Source organism: Carassius carassius, chromosome 15, assembly GCF_963082965.1.
Source record: "Carassius carassius chromosome 15, fCarCar2.1, whole genome shotgun sequence".
NCBI lineage: Eukaryota > Metazoa > Chordata > Actinopteri > Cypriniformes > Cyprinidae > Carassius > Carassius carassius.
Window position 1 is genome coordinate 32,623,841 of NC_081769.1, and position 19,120 is coordinate 32,642,960.

Below are 19,120 nucleotides of genomic sequence, written 5' to 3' on the forward strand. Positions count from 1 at the left end.
GGCAAAAGAATGTTCTTGTGTTCACTGTTAAGAGTGCTTCTGTTCATTTGGTTAAACGTTAAAAATGTGAGTTGTTAAAATGTTCACTATGGATTGTAAAAATACAAGCTGTTTTGTTTACAAAAAATGAATGTAATTGCAATTAATTTGCCTTCTACCTCAATTGTTCTAATAAATCTACTTTTGGAGCACATAAGCACTGATGTTTAAGTTTGTTCAGAGAATAAAAGAGTCCAAACGGATCTCGAGGGTGGAGTGTGATGTGAGGGTTTTACTGGATGGAAGATCTGTTTGTCTGGACAGAGAATAGGGGCTTTACGCCACAGGAAAGGGAAAAGGGAAACGGCTCAAACACGGTGACGCCTAAAGACCTTTAACTCTGTGAACTGAGCACACGAGTTCAGACTATAGCAGTCCTGCAGAGACACAAACAACATGTTTGCTGTGGGAGCGTCGCTCTAGTGCTTTTATGGGACAGGAGTATCTGGATACAACAGTCTCTTTCAGGAAGTTATAAGTGGTGAGTTATGAAAGCGTCTAGTAATCTCTCTCACAAAGTGAAAGTGTCTGAACAGTTGTCTTGCAGCTGTTTTTTTTCTTTCTTTCTAGGTGACATGGACCTAGGACTACAGCGATTCATCAGGACTGTCCTGCTTCTGCACGTCTGCTGTGAGTTATTCTGCATGTCTTCGTATGTTTATGAGGATTGTGTTTCATGGCTCTCTGAAATACTTGATTCTGATTGGCCACTTGCAGTATTCTGCAGCCAAAGTGCACTTTTAGTTGTATTTCTTAGTTGAATGCTGTACTTTTGAACATTGTGTTCATCAGTGTTTCCACAAAAATATTAAGCTGCACAGCTTTATTCAAAACGTATCATAATAGAAATGATTCTTGCACAGCAAATTTAGATAAAGCCGCCAATATTTAGATTACGTTCCTATTATTCAGTTTTTTTACATTTACATTTCTTGGCAAGCATAAACAGTCTACGGTTGAATGAACTATATTGTTTAATCAAAAATTTTACTTTCATTGAACATTGGTGGGTTTTTTCTACTTCAAATAAATGCATTTAATCATGGTTTCCACAAAAAATATAAATTATTATTACTATTAATTATTAAATATTATTTATTGATAATTATATTTCTTTCTTCATTAACATTTAGATATTAGATAGAGCCTGATACATTAATTAATTAACTTTATTATTTAAATAATACAGTATTTTTTTTTTTTTTTTACTTTCTATTCATTAAAGAAACCAGAAAAACAATAATAATAATAAATACACAGTACAGCTTTATATATTATTTAATAATAATACTTTTACATTTTTTAAACATTTCTCAGCAACCATAAACAGTCTACAATTAGATTGAGCGTTATTATTTAAATAATTATTATATAAAAAAGTAACATTTATTGAATGTTGGTGTCTTTATTTTTCCTTCGTTTTTATAAATCTACAAAATGTTGTTCTTTTGTGCTTTCTATTGTTTCAAGATCCCTCAGACTATATTGCAGTTTCCATAAAATACAAAGCAGCACAACTGTTTACAACATTGAAAATAATAAGAAATGTCTCATTTTTTTTGTTGTTTTAAATAATTATGGAAGTAATTAAATAAAGATGACTTTTTTTCAACATTTACATTTCTTTGCGATCATGAACAGTCTGAAATTAGATAAATGAACTATATATTATATTAAAGGTCCCGTTTTTCATGCTTTTTTTAAGCTATGATTGTGTTTACAGTGTGCAATATAACGTGTTCATGTTTCGCGTGTAAAAAAATCAGTATCTGTATACTGCTGTTTTCACTGTCATAAAAACGGGCTGATGACTTCCTTGTTCTATGAAGTCCCTCCTTCAGAAATACGTAACGAGTTCTGATTGGGCCAGCGGTTCCTGTGTTGTGATTCGACAGCAGCTTAGCGCACGTTACCCTCCTGGAAACGCGATTGGGCTAGTTTTAAAAAGCAAGTGTGCAGGAGCATGTGCTGGAGATGTACTTATAATCACAGGAGCGTTTTTACTGACGAGATGCGCATGAAAATCGCATTTGATTTTTTTGCACAGCCCTAACATCTAGTTAACAAAACGAAACAGCGTTGCCCTTTGTGTAATAAGGTACAGAAACTGTTAAACGCACCAACTTAAATAATTAAAAACACTTACCGGTTGTGGTCCATAAACAACGTCTTCTCCAGACAAAGAGGGAACTGCTCCATCTTTCAGGAATAATCTTTGTGCGAATCCGGCATTAAACTGATTGAGATTGAGGAAGCTGTCCTCAGCAAAATGTGCTGCACATAGTTTTACATGTGGATTATAATTTTCGGGAACCGAGTTAAACATAAATTGTGACCATTGATCTCTAAGTACAGCGTCCCTGGGAAGCACAAACAAAGATGATTGGACTCAGAGATGAAAATAACAGCGTTTCGACGACATTGCGACAAACACAAACGCAGCTTTTCCTCTTCTCCATCGGAGCGCAACAAGACCACGCCCCCTTCTTTTGTGTATTCCTGTGGGCGAAGGTTAGTAAAAAAACTGTTTTAGTGACGTCATTACTACAGGAACTAGAGGGATGTAGTCCAAACGGGTCGTTCGATGTCGGCGAATTCTCGCTTGGCATAGAACTTTGAGCTTTAGAATTTTACAGATATTATGTATACTCTAACAACAACATTACACACTAACTAAAGTTTAAAACATGGGATCACGAAGAATGGGACCTTTAAAAAACTTTTATTGAATGTTGTTTTTTTTATATTTCCGTTGACAGGTTTAGAGAAGCAACTCAAAGCCATGTGATTGTGATTTAACAGTTAAATGTGATTATAATTGGAGATATGACTATATGTGATGTATTTTGTGTCAGCAGGGCTCTGGAGCGGCCAGTGTTTGTCCGTCTACTTCACAAACCAGCAGTCTCTGTATGTGATCGAAGGCCAGGATCTGATCCTACAGGCACAAATCCAGCTGCTGGATGGTGAACACGTTGCTAAAGTGGCATGGGACCACGTCGCAAAGACTTCTGGGACGAGTTCAACATTGGTTGAGTTTCCTCGTAAAGTCAAAGATGGGAGAGTGACTCTGGAACAACAGGGATCCACACTGAAGATCAGAGATTATCAAGCAGCAGACGCCGGCATCTACACGGTCACAGTTACAGAGCAGTCAGGACAGAGACGATCTGCACACAGAACCGTTCAAGACTATCGTAAGATCAACTCAAGTAGCATTGCATCACTTGCTCTGCAGTGAATGGGTGCCGTCAGAATGAGAGTCTAAACAGCTGATAAAAACATCACAATAATCTACTGCACTCAAGTCCATCAATGACTGAAGCATAAAGTCATGTGATTATAGGAAACAAATCCATCATTAAGATGTTTTAACCTATAACCATCGCTTCCAGATAAAATCCATAAAAAGTCCATAATCCATAATACGGTTTCCTCCAGTGAAATTGTAATCTTGTCTGAATCAGGAGAGAAATCTGCACAGATCAAGTACTGTTTAAACAGCTCTAAACAAATATGTGGGTGTATTTTGATGTGAGAGACAACAGGAGATGGGTTTTTTTTCACTGGAGGAAGAGTTATTATGGATTTATTTAAAAACATCTTGATGGATTGGTTTCAGATTTTGTCTTCTCCAGATGTTCACTGATGAACTGGAGTGGTGTGGATTATTGTGATGTTTTTATCAGCTTTTGGACTCTCATTCTGACGGCACCCATTCACTGCAGAGCTTCCATTGGTGAGCAATTGATGCAATGCTACATTTCTCCAAATCTGAGGAAGAAACAAACTCACCTACATCTACTCTTTGTAGTGTTTTGTAGATCATACAGTCTCATAGATGTGCTATTTTAGTTTTTATAACTTTTTTAACCCTAGAATGCACACCTGAAAAAATCCACTTTTCATACAAACTCTTTTTTAATGTGAAATATTGCAAACAAAATGTTGACAAAAAATAGTTCTCATCTGAAAATATATTTTCATGCAAAACATACAAAAAGAACAAATCACGTCACCCATGTAGTGTTAAAATGAAAAAAAAAATAAGATTAAAGTTTAAAAATCATTTTAGAAAAAGTACACTTTTTATAGCAACACCTGAACAGCATAAGTTAACATTTCCAGTTAAGATTACATGAGGATGCCATCTATAAGTTCATCATTTTTAACCATCTCTTGAACAGATTTGTGTGATTTAATCAAACAGAATAATGATTTACAGAGACACAAACCAAATAACCTCAATGATAATTGATATCACTGATAATACATTCGATGACTTACTTGATGTTTATGCTGTTGGTTTCCCCGCAAAAAGATGTCACTTCCTAAACGATGATGTCATGTTGTGATTATAAGAACTGGAATTATTTAAAATTCACTTATGTTGTTAGTACACAGAAAGCTATTTTAGCTTTTATACACTTAAAAGGTAAAAATGCATGCATACAGACCCCCTCTTTTTATTAAGTCAATATTAATGTAGATTATTTCGAACAGTGACCCATTTTTTACTTTATTGTGCCCTTGTGCATTTCTCCAGTAATTGTGCTCTCTCTGTCTCTCTATGTGTGTGTGTATGTCTGTCAGTGGCGGTGCATCACGTGTCTGTGATGGTGAATGTGTCTCACTGGGTTCTTCACTGTATGGAGGCCTGGGGAACTGAGCCCACGTTCACTTGGCTGCATGAGAAAGTGGTTGTAACGGAGAAAGTGGGTCGTGTTTCGGCAGATGGGACGTCTCTGTATGTCTCCGGCAACTTCTGTGGACACTTCACCTGCGTAGTGAGCAACAAACTGGGACACAGTTCAGCCACATACACCGCAGGTGCAGCTCTCACGAAGCACAGGAACATGAGGTTCAGTGACCGTATGTTGACCATGTGTGTGTGTGTGTGTGTTTGTTTCAGAGGCGTGTGAAAGCACAAACGGGAGCATGATTGCGGTCGTTGTGTTTCTGCTGCTGATACTGACGCTCGCAGCCGCATCTCTGGCCTTTATACTGTGGAGGTGCGTTTAAACACAAGTCCCTATTTTAATTAATATTTTTATTTTATTCTTTTTTTTTATTGTAAATTTGAATTTTTTGATGTTTTGTCTTCCCAACAGAAATGTTGCAACTAAATAAAGTAATTATATATATATATATATATATATATTTAATTTTATTTTATTGTAAGCAATGCATGTTTTTAGTTTTAGTGAACTATAATAACCCTGATTTGAGGTATTTTAGTGCATCCCATTAAACGAAATAGTCTTGGTATCTACCTAAAACAAGGATACATTTTAATAATTGATGTAAATTTATGTTCTGTTTCCACTGTAAATGCTTTATTGCAAATGTAAAAATAACCTGGGCAACAAATCAAAATGTTTGAAGCATACAAGCACAGTTCAGTTAAGTGATCAAGTTGACCCTCTTTAATTTTAGAGCCCGCTCTCATGAAAGTGCGTATAAATAGTATGGCAAATAAAAACAAAAACTTTTGGTATTTATATGCAAAAATTTACTTTAACCCTCATACCCTGTTCACATAACAGCCCTTAATTGTTTGTTCGTGGACAAATGTGGGCACAGAGGTCTCAGGTGTCATCCAATTTTTTATTTATTATAAATGTTATATCAATGTCTTCGATAAAATTTATTCTATCCATTTATGGTATTTTTATTTATTTTGGGGGTATTTTTGAATTTATTTACCTCTAAAAGTACCACAATTTCTATGTAAATAATGCTTATTTTATGTTACATTTATTATTTCTTTACCTACATTAAAAATATCATTCCACTAAGTTCTGAGTTAAATCCTAAAGATGAAGTGTTTTTGCTGGCATCTAGTGCCTTTTATTGGTATTAAATCAAGAATAAAAAACAATAATATCAATAGCCACTAGATGGCTATAGTACTACTCATACTCAATGGCTGCATAGACTACAGGATCAGCCCTTCATTTGTGTGTATGTTAGATATACATTGTATTGGATTTATTGATTTTATTTTACAAAAAAACAACAAGAATGCTCTGAATTACAGGTTTTCCCATTCATTCCTATGGGTGCCCATTTTTGTCCATGAACAAACAATTAAGGAGTTTTTTTTTTCACCCACTTAACATTGTAGAATCGAGTCATTTTTGTGTGTGTGTGTTCAGGTGGTAAACTTAGGAAAAGTAGCCAAGTCTTGTACCGCTCAGATCAAGGGAAGTATTTTTTAAAAATAAATCAAAATTATTTTGCCCACATTTGTCCCCAACAGGGTTTTAGGGTTAAGGGCATATTATACTAATTTGTTGGCATGCATATGAAGCAGTTTTTGTGTACGTATGATACGCATCTACCCCACAACCCTAATCCCACCCCTTGCACAATTTTTGCGAATCAATGTGTTTTTGTTCTTATTTGGAGTACTATTTGATTTGCTAATCTTTTCAATAATTTGTGATCCATGCTCCAAAGTCCCGATCTGAAATGATGGTTCACAATCGTGCATCATTTTTTTACACCCTTGCTAATCAGTTATGCGATGAATAGACTAGAAATAGTTTTGAACCTGAAGGATTCCCGTCACACCTGATGGGTGGAGATCTTGTGTGAAATACTGACGTCTAAACAGGTTTAGTGCGTCACCTTCAGTGTACTATGATTAACCCCATCTTCTTTTATCATGCAACATGACTGTAGTGAAATCACTAATGCATGACTTCCAGTGACTTCAAATGATGCATGCAATAAATAGTTAATTGAAAAAAAAAAAATCTTCCTTCAGTTCATTCTACTTGGTTCCATGAACTAATCACACACTACACATTTAACATAATACATTTTTTTCACTTGATTGCACAAGAAAATGCATGCACTTCTTGATTTATTCCCTGTTTGGTCCACTGCAGGAGACACAGGCATGGATATAACAGAAGGGAGAGACTGAGAGAGCCGTGTGAAGAGCCTCTGTGAGACAGTTTTACTGCGTTCCTGTGACACTGACGAGAGCTGCTTGACGCTCTCAGCACACCTTTTTATACTTTACTGATCAATGCATTATAGACTTTTGGTATGATATTAGACTCTCTGGAAAGATATTTATGCATATTTATTTAACCAAGTTAGACTAGCATCATCAGGAGGTTTAGTTAATGCAATCCTTTCTGAAATACTTGATTCTGATTGGTCGGTTATAACATTAATATGATGGCCACTTAACTATTATTTGACCATTGTGCCATTATCAATAAATTACTATTTGACGGAGTAATTTTTCGTGGTTTATTCTTTTTAATAATCTGATCAAATTGATATGTCTTTATAATTTATTTGGCAAAAAGCCAAGTAAAAATGGAAAAACTCATGATCAAGGAGTATACACAATTTTGTCCCACATTTTTTTAATTAATTTGCTCTTAAATGTCACATATAACAGTGACTGGTCACTATTTGTCAATTAGATGGTCTACTCTGCTCTTAAGTTTTCAGTTATTCAAGAATAAATAAACAATCATATAAAATTACTAAAACTTAAATATATAATATAAATAAAAACTAATTCAAAATCGTAATAAATACAAAAACACATTTCAGATAAATCCACCCTTAAACATCTCAACAGTGACTGATTACTTTAATTAGACAGAAATTCACACACGTATATAAATAAATAAAATAAGGCTAAATAAAAATATTTCAGAAAAGCATTACTTTTGTATTGCATCATATAGAAAGACTTTGAGTGAAGTGTTAAAAATGTTTCTCTGGCATCGAACTCAATTACAAGGAGTTCAAAAACTGAAATAAGAATAATGTATTTATATATATTTTCATCTCTGATAGCATACATCTAAAATAAAATAACCAAAATAATCCAAAATTTGGCCTTTAACAGTGACTGTTCACTTTATGTAAATTAGAGCACAAGTTTTGACCACAATAACCTGTGGACTAGACTTTAATGCCAAGTCTTTTAACCTTGATATTTCATTACAGATGACCAGTGTGTGAGTTCTTCTGGACAGTAATCAGTCTAAACTCCATCAGCATGACATTAGCATAATGAGCTCTTTTGTATTCCATAATTACGAAGTCAAAATGCGGCATATTCACAAATGGAGGAGACGTGCAAAGAATCGCGTCTTCTCTAACATTCCTTCGTTCCCGCTCTTAATAATCTGCTTTATCTCATCTCTTGTTCTTGTCCTGTATCCACGTGTCATTATAGTTTGTTCTTCATATGGAAAGCTGTAGTACATTCCCGCTCTTTTCTCAGCGCACAATAGCTTATTGCCAACATGAAGAGCGTGAAATGTCAGAGTCCGGAGAAGAATTAATCTAGCTTTGATATTCTTCCAGAAAGACAAAGGAGCTTCCATAGTTTGCATTCAGCTAATTAGAAATCACCTAAATTCAGCCCGATGTGGCTTTCATGAGGTGAGATGAGAAAGAGCGTATCACGGTTCATCACAGCACATATTACAGGCCTTTAAGCAACACTGGCAAAATATGAATAACTCACTTCTTCATAAGACTCTGGGTCACTTTATCCATCACTACGACAGGGTTTTAATATCTGCTGCTGAAGCTCAGACGATTTCTCAGTATCTTGTGTGATATGGGCTTCATTTCATCTCATCAATCTTTAATAAATTATAAATAATATTCTGTTAAAATGTGAAAACAAACAAAAATGTTAAATTGTGGCTTGGCAACTGACTCCAGTACAATAAGATGAAGTGCTCAAATGACTAAAACTAAAAATATAAGCATTTCTATACTACAAATGTAGCTGCAGTAAAATTACATGAACCATTTAGATTGTTCATTTTTCTAATTAGAAACCAAACTCAGAAATCCTGCATAGGCAACAAACTCAAAAAACAAGTTTAAAAGTGCTAAAATGACTCGAAATAAAAACAAAGCTATTATATACATGTCATAATTTAAAAAAAAGACAAAAACAACAAAATTACTAAAAGTCTCAGAAAGAAAAAAAAAAAAAAAAAAAAAAAATTATATATATATATATATATATATAAAAATGTAAAATATAACTATAAAACGAATTGAATACTGGTTATAACCGTGAATGCACTGATTATTTACTCAAATAAATTAAAAAATAAAATAAAAAGTAGAATGTATGTGTACTTGTGCTCTATTCTGGCCACAGCCATTCTTTGATCAGGCAGCCAAAAGTGAAAATATGTTCACTCAATAACATTAAAAAAACAAACAAAAACAGACATTAAAGTCTAATATTAATAGGGGACATCAAGAAATGCCTGTTAAGAGTTTGATTAAGCCCATTCTGTAGATGTAGAAGAGGTTGTACATGACACAAAATCAATGCCGTGATTCAATCGGCAATGTGCCGGACGAAATGGAAAAAGCCAATAAACGCCAGGTCTGAGTTTCAAAAGCAAAGCTTTTTATTGCAAGTATTAGTGAAAGATACACTCCAGACTGAAGCAAAGCAACACTAAAAGGCCATTGATCTACAAAGAGAGGATTATTAAACAAAGAAAGACATTTCAAAGGAAAAGAAACATCCCTTGGTACATTAGAGAGACTCGTTGCGAACACGGAGAGAGAGAGAGAGAGAGATGGGAGGACAGAGCCACGGAGATCGCAATGGCTCAACTTTGGCTCTTTCGTTAAGCATGGACAAGCGCACGATAAGACGCGAGCGACAGAAACCGAGGATGGACAGACTCGCCGTACGCTTGCATCGGATGCTTCACAGTCCGTTTGTGGAATGCTGGAGCTTTGCGTTGCAGTAAACCGTTTTGTAAACATTTTTAGGAATCGACTCGGTTGCCGATTTGGGTGCAACTTCGTCCGGCGCTCAATGCCTCTGTCCTCCTGGAAAACGACGACATGACCGTTTGAGATACAGACAGCGGCCTAGTCTCCGAATCTCCGAGCGGCTCGTGAAAGTTAGTGGTTTAAAAGAGAAGCGAGATGCCACACGGGGAGTTCGCTAGTATGCTTCTCTACGCACGACGAAGGCCTTTTGACAGACGTCTCAAGTCCAATCGGAAAAACATGAGTACAGTTAAGGCTGAGGCTCATTTATGTATATGTATATATATATATATATATTATATCTGAGTGGAATGGGACCCTCTCTGGCACGAAGACAATTGAACTCAAGCAAATGGTGAAGGACAAATACTATGATCTGCTTCTCGACTCCATTTGTAAAATCCTTCCTGAAAAAAAAAAAAAAACGTGTATGGCTAAGCGTTTAGCAGCTCTGGATGAAAACAATCAGCTTTTTATCTCGTCTTTTTGGAATAACAAAGTCAGTGTGGTTCTCTGTCCCGTAACGAGATGAGCCTCTTCACTGCAGAGGTGGACCATCTCGACAGACAACTAGTCAAAGGTCAAAGGTCAAGGAGGAAGTGACGTCATCGAACACTTCAGCCCACTCTGTGGTTGTGCTTGTGTGTGTGTGTGTGTGTGAGGATGTCGAGGGCTTCCGTTCGACCCCCAAACTTGCCCCCCATAACTCTGCGGAGACTCCAGCCGCGTAAGCAATCCCTCAATAAATACACCGTTAAATATATCCCATATATATTTCCAATATATTAAAAAAAAATAAAAATAAAAAAAAATAAACAAAACATTTAAATAGGACAACAAAATACAAGTTGGCTCAATAAAAGAAAAAGATACGTGTTATGATTTAAAAACAACTTTTTTTTCCTCTCTCTCTCTTACAATTAGACTTCTTAATCTAACATTGTTAAGGATATTGTTGTCAGGCATTAGTCAAGCATTATACTGTAATCAAATTAATATCTGGGCGAACCTCAAGAAAACATATCCACCTCCAAAATCAAAAGAACAAATAAGAAATGATATTTTGCATGAGGAAAATGAAGCCTGTTATAACAACCAATCTTTTTTTGGCATTATTTGAATGATAATTAAGCATGCTTTCCCTACAGTTTTGAGCACTGATGTTATTTTAATGTTGCATTACAACAATGAGAATTTAGAGTGTGTTTAGTTGTCATTAAAATATGGTTACAATGCCTAAAAATAAAATAAAGAATATAATGGTCAGAAAACAGGCATTGTTTTCTTGATGCAAAATATAATTTCTTATTTCAGTCTTTTGTTGGTGTGTAGGACACTAAAAAAAAATATATATTTTGCATGATGAAAATTAAGCCTATTTTAACAACCAATACAATTATTCCATTATTTGCATTATTTTCATGACAATTAAGCACAGACCTTTTTTTTTTTTTTTTTTGGTAATTCCAATCATACTCAATGGTGATGAGAGAATGATATTGACTAATAGTCATGAAGGAAAAGCAATGCAACAATTACAGTACTATTATGATGTATGAATATATATATATATATATATATATATATCCATTTTAAAATAAAAAAATGAAAAATTATTTATATATCCATTTTAATATTAGAATATTTTTTTCACATTATGATAGAGAATTTGGAGAGGGGGAATGTGTTAAATTGTCATAAAAATAATCAGAAAAAAGGCTTTATTTTCTTCATGCAAAATATAATAGCTTATTTCTGTCGTCTTGTTGAAAAGTAGTACAACTAGAAATTATATTTTGCATGAGAAAAATTAAGCCTATTGGGTTTTTTTTTTTTTCAATTTTCACAAAAATTGTAAATTTAAGTTTTGAGCTATCTTGTAATTCCCAACAGTGACCGAATTAAACTTACTGTATTATAAAAATGATCAATTGAGCATAAATGAAAGCAATGCAACTAATATTAATACATAATATTTTTGTATTACAATAATGAGAATTTGGGGCGGGGAACGCATTTCATTATCACAATGCAAAAAAAAAAAAATCTTAATTATTTGCTTCATGTTCATTATGCAAAATCGAACACGTCTTTTGATGTTGGTGTTAAATGTGAACACGTTCTTCTGCAAGATTCACCCATTTGCAATTTCTTTCACTATAACATATGCAGCATACCAAGGTAAGTGAGGTGCAGTGTTTTGAGATCTCTCGTCTAGGTATATCCTCCTGGACAAACGGGCACCCATGTGACAAAACACAGGCAACGGGGGTCAAATCACATACTGTATCACATACTGTACGCGTCTCGGTTTCTGCGGGGCGGGCCATTGCACATTGACAGGGATCAAACAGCCACTGCAACACAAACAATACCATTTCTAAGCAGCCATAGTGAAGTCTTTAAAAACGACGTCACCGGGGCCCCGTCGAAACCTTCAAGATGCAAATAACCTTCCCTCAGCAAAGATTTCAAGCACTAGAGACCGTCTTTTGTTGGAGTACATGAAAAAAGGGACGAGAAAAAGGAGAGCAAAGCACTGTGACTTTGTTTCCTTGTTTGGGTGGCAGTCTTTAAAGTGCTGTGCTAGGCGTTCCTGTCCAGGGTCAGGCCGTGTCATGAGTGTCCGCTCTGCCCCTATCTAAAGATAGCACATTCACCTATTGCATTGGTCCGGACTCCTAATACAGTATCTCAACCGTTTGCTCGTATACTTGGCATATATCGTCGTCATTATAGTATCTGAATATACAAAGATTGAGATAAAAACGTGTGTGTGTTTGTTTGCATGTGTGCAACACCTTCTTCAAGGTAAGAGTAAGACTAATATGCTCTTCGATTTCTCACTTTAGTCTCAGATTATTCAGCACCATCATGAGGAAAGGCACTTTCTATGAACTTTGAACTCGTGTTACATCTTAGACCCTAAAAGAAGACCCACCCAAAAGCTCTAAAATAAAAAGACAAGACGAGAGGAGAGGAGAAAATGCATCGACTCTTTTGCATCTAGCTTTCTGAATAACGGAAGCCACGTCAGGCAACTAACGAAGTGTGCTACGAACCCACAACATCTGCTACCACAGTTACTTGCGAATACAAGACAAACACTCTTTACAATCTGCGGTTAAAACGTACAGCTTTAAAGGAATCGTTGGGAGTGAAAAATGAAAATTGTGTAATGGTTTTCTCACCCTCGTGTTGTGCAAGAAAAATGGACTGATTTTTACTACCAAGCTCCAAAATTAATCTATATCCCAAGCTTTCAAGCCATTTCTTAACTTTAATATCCACAGATATCGGTTCATTAAATATCGGTCATTAGATATCGGTTTTTAAAACTGACTAAAATCTCATGTGCAGCAAAAAAAGTCATGCAAGTTTGAAAAAACTGTGGGTAAAGTGAGTAAAAATGACATTTATAACCAAACTATTCCTTTAAAGAGGCATTTCCTGCCAAAATAAGAGGCAAGGGTTAGTAAAATATATATATTAGAAGTTAAAACTACACAAAAAATATAATTGCATGACACCTCATCAAGATTGCTTCTGAAACTGACAGCTGTTTGGCATCCACACACAGGCTCTGAAGCACCGAGAAGCCGTTTATTTGGGAAGGTGAAATAAAAGTCGCAATTTTAGTAGCTGCTGTATCGATGCTCACTTAAACCAACTTTGATGTGCATAAAACACGGTGTACCTTCTTTAACAAGTCCGACCTCTAATGCACTAAAAACTAAAAACAGAAAACCCATCACAACAGCCTACTGCACTCGTTTCATTCTATTAGACTTTAGAATTTATTTGAATGCATTAACAGCATTCTGGATTTTAAAGGGACTAAAATTGTTATTTAAATAAAAATTGAAATCTTCCACTTTATAGTGCTTCATGCAGTCGACCGTAATCGTATTCTGACTGGCCACAGTTCTGTACCTTTCTACGCAATATAATCAAATGCAAATCTAACAAACATACAAAACGACCAAACGTCTGTCCTGATGAGAAATTTCTCCTCAGAGTGAGAGAAATGCATGCAACCAGCACCATTTATGCATCCCATGTTCCATCTTACACATTAAGTCTTTGCCAGTTGCTGATGCCGCCACGGGCCGCACCTAATAGCACCATGCATAACGCATTATTTAGTGCAGATTATCACTTTTAAACAGCGGGTCATGCTTCAGATGGCGCACAGAGAGACGGTAAGGCACCTGACACTCACAGCACCCTTCAAGTAAAATGCTATACCGACCCCTAGTGGCCCTCCAGAGAACGAGCACGAATCAGGTGCTTCTCCTTCAAGCTTCTCTTTGAACTCATGGCCCAGTCGGTCCCTCGTGTCTAGGCGAACTGAAGCATGAACCCGCCAGTCAGACTCGAACAAGTACAACAGCAGCAGAATCCTTTGAAACAGGCAGGGCAGTGAAAATCGAGACATTGAAACCGCGTGATTTTTTTGTTAAGGCCGTACAGTCGAACATGGTCACAACTGTGCCATTGGTTGGACTAAATGAGGTGCGATTGCTCCGCTTCTGACCTCCCAACATCATGCATTTCACGCAGGCACTTGTTAACACACTACAGTCAATCGTCAGGATACGCTGCTGTACTTTCACCGAAAATAAACTATGAAAGTGCCATCCATCTTAAAAACCAACCGCAATGCCCATCGCGTGCTTTCGGGTGCCTGTTTTTAACCCCCCAATCGCACACCGAGTCTTTGCACAGGAGGTATTCTCATCACACTAATGGATTATTGCACTAAACTATGTATGATCTGTCACTTAACATGGACTATACATTTTAAACCGAGGCAAAGTGCAGGAGGGAAGCGAACGAGACAATCTGCTATGAGCTGCGTTTGATCGAAACACATAAATATTGGAGGGAATTTGGGTATTAAAAACAAGAAAAAGCATCAAAACATGATCACTTTGCACTGTAGGACATGAAAGCTAGAGCGTAAATTTGCTTCAAAAAATCCAGGGTACATCATAAAGGATTTTTACGCTCTGCAATGGCACTTCTCTAACAATAAAAGCTTGTTTTCTGTTTTAAAAGCTAATGATTTTTACAATTGGTTCTTCACGACTGACACTTTAACACGGAGTTAAGTCACCATTGGCTACAAAAATAATTGAGAACGGGAGGAAAACACATTGCTAGTGTGAGCAACTCTATCCGCAGGCGTTCCCTAAAACTTCCTTTCTTATCTTTCCATCCAATCCATTTCAATCTCATTTTGGGGGAAGGACAATGAGGGGCAAAAGTGCTTTTAGAAAACGTTGAGGTACAAGGCTTGACAGGCAGGGAAAGTAATTAAACGTTAGGAACTACAGACAGGAAGAGGAGCGGGGACATAGACGCGCTTCCCTTTTGGTTTGGGTTTTGGAGGGGATATGACAGAATGGCCTCAGTTGGCTGGTTTAATATTGCATAATAGTGCTGAGGTCCATGTGTGGAATTAAAGCAGGCCTTTCTTATCCTGCTGCACAGTGTCGGGGCAGGCCGCGCTTCCATCGCCACAGAGATCGACCCACAGGGACGCACAGGCTTTTGGGAGGTGTGATGGAGTGTGTATGCGGTTGTCGGGATCGTGTGCGTGACTAGTCGAACATGGGATGGACAAGAGCTGGCTTAGGCAAAGTACATGGTCCTCAGGGTGTCGTGGTGAATCTGCACAGCTTTGGCCAGCGCCTGGGGATCCCGGCCGTTACTCTGTCCCGAGACGTGGCTGCCCTCGGCACTGAGAGAGAAGAGAGCGAGCAGGGTTATAACACATTTCCCTTGCTTACAAAAAAAAAAAAAAGGTAAAAAATTTAAATATATAAAAAAAAACAAAAAAAAATTTAACTTTATCTATAATCTATAAAAACAACAACTACTAAAAATGACAAAGAACACAAAGTTACTAAACGAAGTAAATTTAAAATGGCAAAGAGAAATATAAAAACTTTTTTTTTTTGTTGTGAAAACTATAAATGGTATCCCAGTGATACCAAAATAACAGCACACAACACAAAAACATCAATATGTAGATTTTTTCTGTTCTTGCATTATTTGCAATTTAGGACAAAAACAATTGCAAAATTTGTTATAAATTTAAATAAATGTATGCATTTAGCTGACGCTTTTATCCAAAGCGACATACATCGCATTCAGGCTAACAATTTTCTCCTAACATGTGTTCCCTGGGATAGATATATATATATACATGTTATATAAAAAAAAGCGTTTTGTTTTTACTAAATGTTTTTAGGCAAGTGGCTACATAAAATTTAAGTTATCTTTATTTTAAAACAGGGTTATTAGAGTTAACTAAAACTAATTAAAATGAAAACCATAAAAATCTATTTCATTACTTGATAAACATCAAACTCAAAAATAAATATTAACTGAAAAAAAAAAAAAAAAAACATGTTATTTCAGCTAGATGACAAGGCAAAATTTCTCATTATAATTTAGTTTAGCTTGACATAATAATAACTATTATTATATTATTATACATAATAACTACTATTAATATTGACACAAAATAACTATTTATTGATTCATTTATTTATTTATTCCCATGTTAACGCCATGCCAGCAACAAGGCTATTTTCGTGGCGATCTAAAACAACTAATACTGAAATAAAAATACTACCGGTAATACAAAAACTACATGGACCTAAAAACATTAAACTAAACTATTAAAAATTAAAAAAAACTTTTTTTTTTTATTGGACGCAAACAGAAAATACAATAACAGACAGATGAAAAAATATATTTTTTAAATATTTAATGTTTTAAACTTTTTTTTTTTAGTTATTTGATTCTAGTTACACTGAGTGGATTCCAATATATTAAATTCAATTACCAATAATAACCAAAAACGTCAACTCATTAAACATTGACGGGTTTTTTCCTTAACCCAAAAAGACTTTAAATAACACTTAAATTCAGCATTTCCTCTCCTGATCCAACAGTATGCAAATCATACTGGGATTTAGCAACCTGTGGTCTAATTCACCGAACAATACATCACTTTTGAGCTGTTTCATCAGTAACGGTGCTATTCTAGGAACATGCCACAGATTTGGGTCTTGGCACACACACCTGTCGTGCTCTTTGTCCACCAGGTGGTATCGCGCACGGAAGGCCACCAGGTGGGCGTAGTAGGCTGGCGCAGGGATGGAGACGGAGCGGGTGCAGCGCACGTATGTGTGGCACAGCTGGTAAGTGAGCAGCTGGAACTCATCCGCAGTGAAGCAGTTGTCGTCCCACAGGACATGATAGTGGGAGGGTCGGCTAGTGCCCTGAGAAGAGAGGAAGAGGAGTCAAACTCAAGGTACGCTCTCAAAAACATCTTGTATGAAACTGTAGCATAATCGGACTGACAGGGCTGTTGCAAGTCATAATTCTGAGTTAGTCACAATTCTGAAAACAAAGTCTGAAATGTGAAATATAAACTCAGCATTATGAGATAAAAAGTTGCAATTAGCTTCCATACATTTAAACACATTTTTCTTCTCAAATTCATATTATAATGTATACATCCTTTTTTATTTATTTTTGGAGTATTTTTTGTGCCATTCACTAAAATATACTCAAGATTGGATGTCTGTGCTGGATTACATAACTGTTATTCACGCTGCTAAATCTAAATCAGCGTGCAAAATCATTTGTCGAGTGAACAAGGAGGTGTTTAACACACAATATCGGGCCAGCGGGCGGCTTAAAAGGCAGGAGGAAGTGACATTTGGGGAATGTGTTTGTCTGTACCTGTATTCCAGCATGACTGCAGAGGTAAAAGTCAAACTCGTAGGGGTGTGTGATATCAGTGTCGACGGTCGTACCAGCAGGAATGTTTCCACTGCGACCCACCTGTGCAGGAAACAAACAGTCATTTAAAGATGCAATCAACGGCAAAATTATGTAGTTTTCAAAAAAGATGCAGCCTTCAGGTTTGCCTCACAGTCTGGAAACAATTCACCTGATAACATTCCTTAATAAACGCACGTTAAACTAAACTAATAGATTTTGTTAACTGAAATAGAGCGGAAATATAAAAACACAAATATTAGACTGAAAACAAACAGAAAATGTTGCACTGGCACCCTTACTGAAATAAAATACATTTCGGTATATATATATATATATATATATATATTTTTTTTTTTTTTAATATATATATTTATATATTTAGTTAGTTAACTAAAAATAAAACATTAAAAAAATGTTAACCATAAAAATAATAACATTAACAAATAAAATGTATAAAACTTGAAATGGTTTTTTTTTTTCAGCTAATTGCCAAGGCAACATTTCTCTTTTTCATTCAGTTTAAAATAAGCTAAAAATGAAAAATACATATTTAAAACAAAAACACTTTAACCAAAATGAAAAAGGAACATATTAAAAACAAAAACTATATAATACTATAAAAGTCTCTCAATGATACAAAAAAAAAAAAAAAAAAACCCTAGTAAAAATGACAAACGCAACGCACACAAAATTACTATGACTAAAGTTGATGAAGACTGAACAAATAAAAACAAATGCTAATTCAAAATATTAATAAATGCCACATAAATAATACTAAATAACACTGTTAAGTAGAAATCCACTTTATGGCACACTTTTTGGGGCGTTCACGCATCCTTCATCGTTTTGACGACTGATCCTTCCCGTCACTTCTGTGAACTCAAGTACACCATGCATCTGAAGCCTTCTCTCATCATAATTTCAGAGTAGTATGACTCTCCAGAGGTGCTTAAACAGCTGGCACACTCACCCTCTCGTTGCGATCGGCACAGAAGAGACGCGTGTGGTGGCGTTTCTGCACCACGATGTAGGTGATGCCGGGCTGGTACTCCTTCTCCAGACTGATACAGGCCTCTCGAATGGCCAGCAGCTCATAGTACAACACCTGCGAGCAGAAACAGGATCATGATTTATATTCTAATGAACAGAAAATGATTCTACTAGTGATGGGAGAAGACAGACGAGTCCACACCTGTCTAAACTGGCCCTCAGACACGCCGTCTCTGTAGAAGATGATTCTGGTGGGTTTGTAGCGAGTGGACTTGTAGAACTGGATGAGTAACTCTCGAACCATCGAGGCCAGGTCCTGAATCACTTCCTGTCTGGGTCTCTGGACACGCACCGTGGCACAGTACCTGCTGGGATGAGCGTCCATACTGCCCACCACCTACACACACACACACACACTAGTCATGATGTTAATGTAATATGTACAGTCAAACCAAAAAAAATATTCAGACACTTTGACGTGACCAAG

The 19,120-nt window shown here is 36.1% G+C and overlaps 2 protein-coding genes across 4 annotated transcripts in view; one reads left to right on the forward strand and one right to left on the reverse strand.

The window, feature by feature from the left end:
* Positions 1 to 51: 51 nt before the first annotated feature.
* On the forward strand, positions 52 to 7,044 carry si:dkeyp-97a10.2 (uncharacterized). The gene is made up of 6 exons (XM_059567143.1): positions 52 to 520; positions 610 to 669; positions 2,898 to 3,236; positions 4,633 to 4,869; positions 4,952 to 5,051; positions 6,936 to 7,044. Exons 2-6 carry the CDS (start codon positions 615 to 617, stop codon positions 6,997 to 6,999), a joined length of 795 nt encoding a protein of 264 aa, XP_059423126.1. The 5' UTR covers positions 52 to 520; positions 610 to 614; the 3' UTR covers positions 7,000 to 7,044.
* Positions 7,045 to 13,044: 6,000 nt separating this feature from the next.
* ago3a (argonaute RISC catalytic component 3a) overlaps positions 13,045 to 19,120 on the reverse strand; it is a 43,264-nt gene continuing 37,188 nt past the window's right edge. For all 3 annotated transcript variants that reach the window (XM_059568536.1, XM_059568537.1, XM_059568535.1), the window contains 5 exons: positions 18,836 to 19,030; positions 18,614 to 18,748; positions 17,602 to 17,703; positions 16,936 to 17,135; positions 13,045 to 15,583 (listed from right to left, as the gene is read on the reverse strand). In XM_059568536.1, the coding sequence (XP_059424519.1) occupies positions 15,475 to 15,583; positions 16,936 to 17,135; positions 17,602 to 17,703; positions 18,614 to 18,748; positions 18,836 to 19,030 (741 nt within the window). In that variant the 3' untranslated portion in view covers positions 13,045 to 15,474. The remainder of the gene's footprint in view (positions 15,584 to 16,935; positions 17,136 to 17,601; positions 17,704 to 18,613; positions 18,749 to 18,835; positions 19,031 to 19,120) is intronic.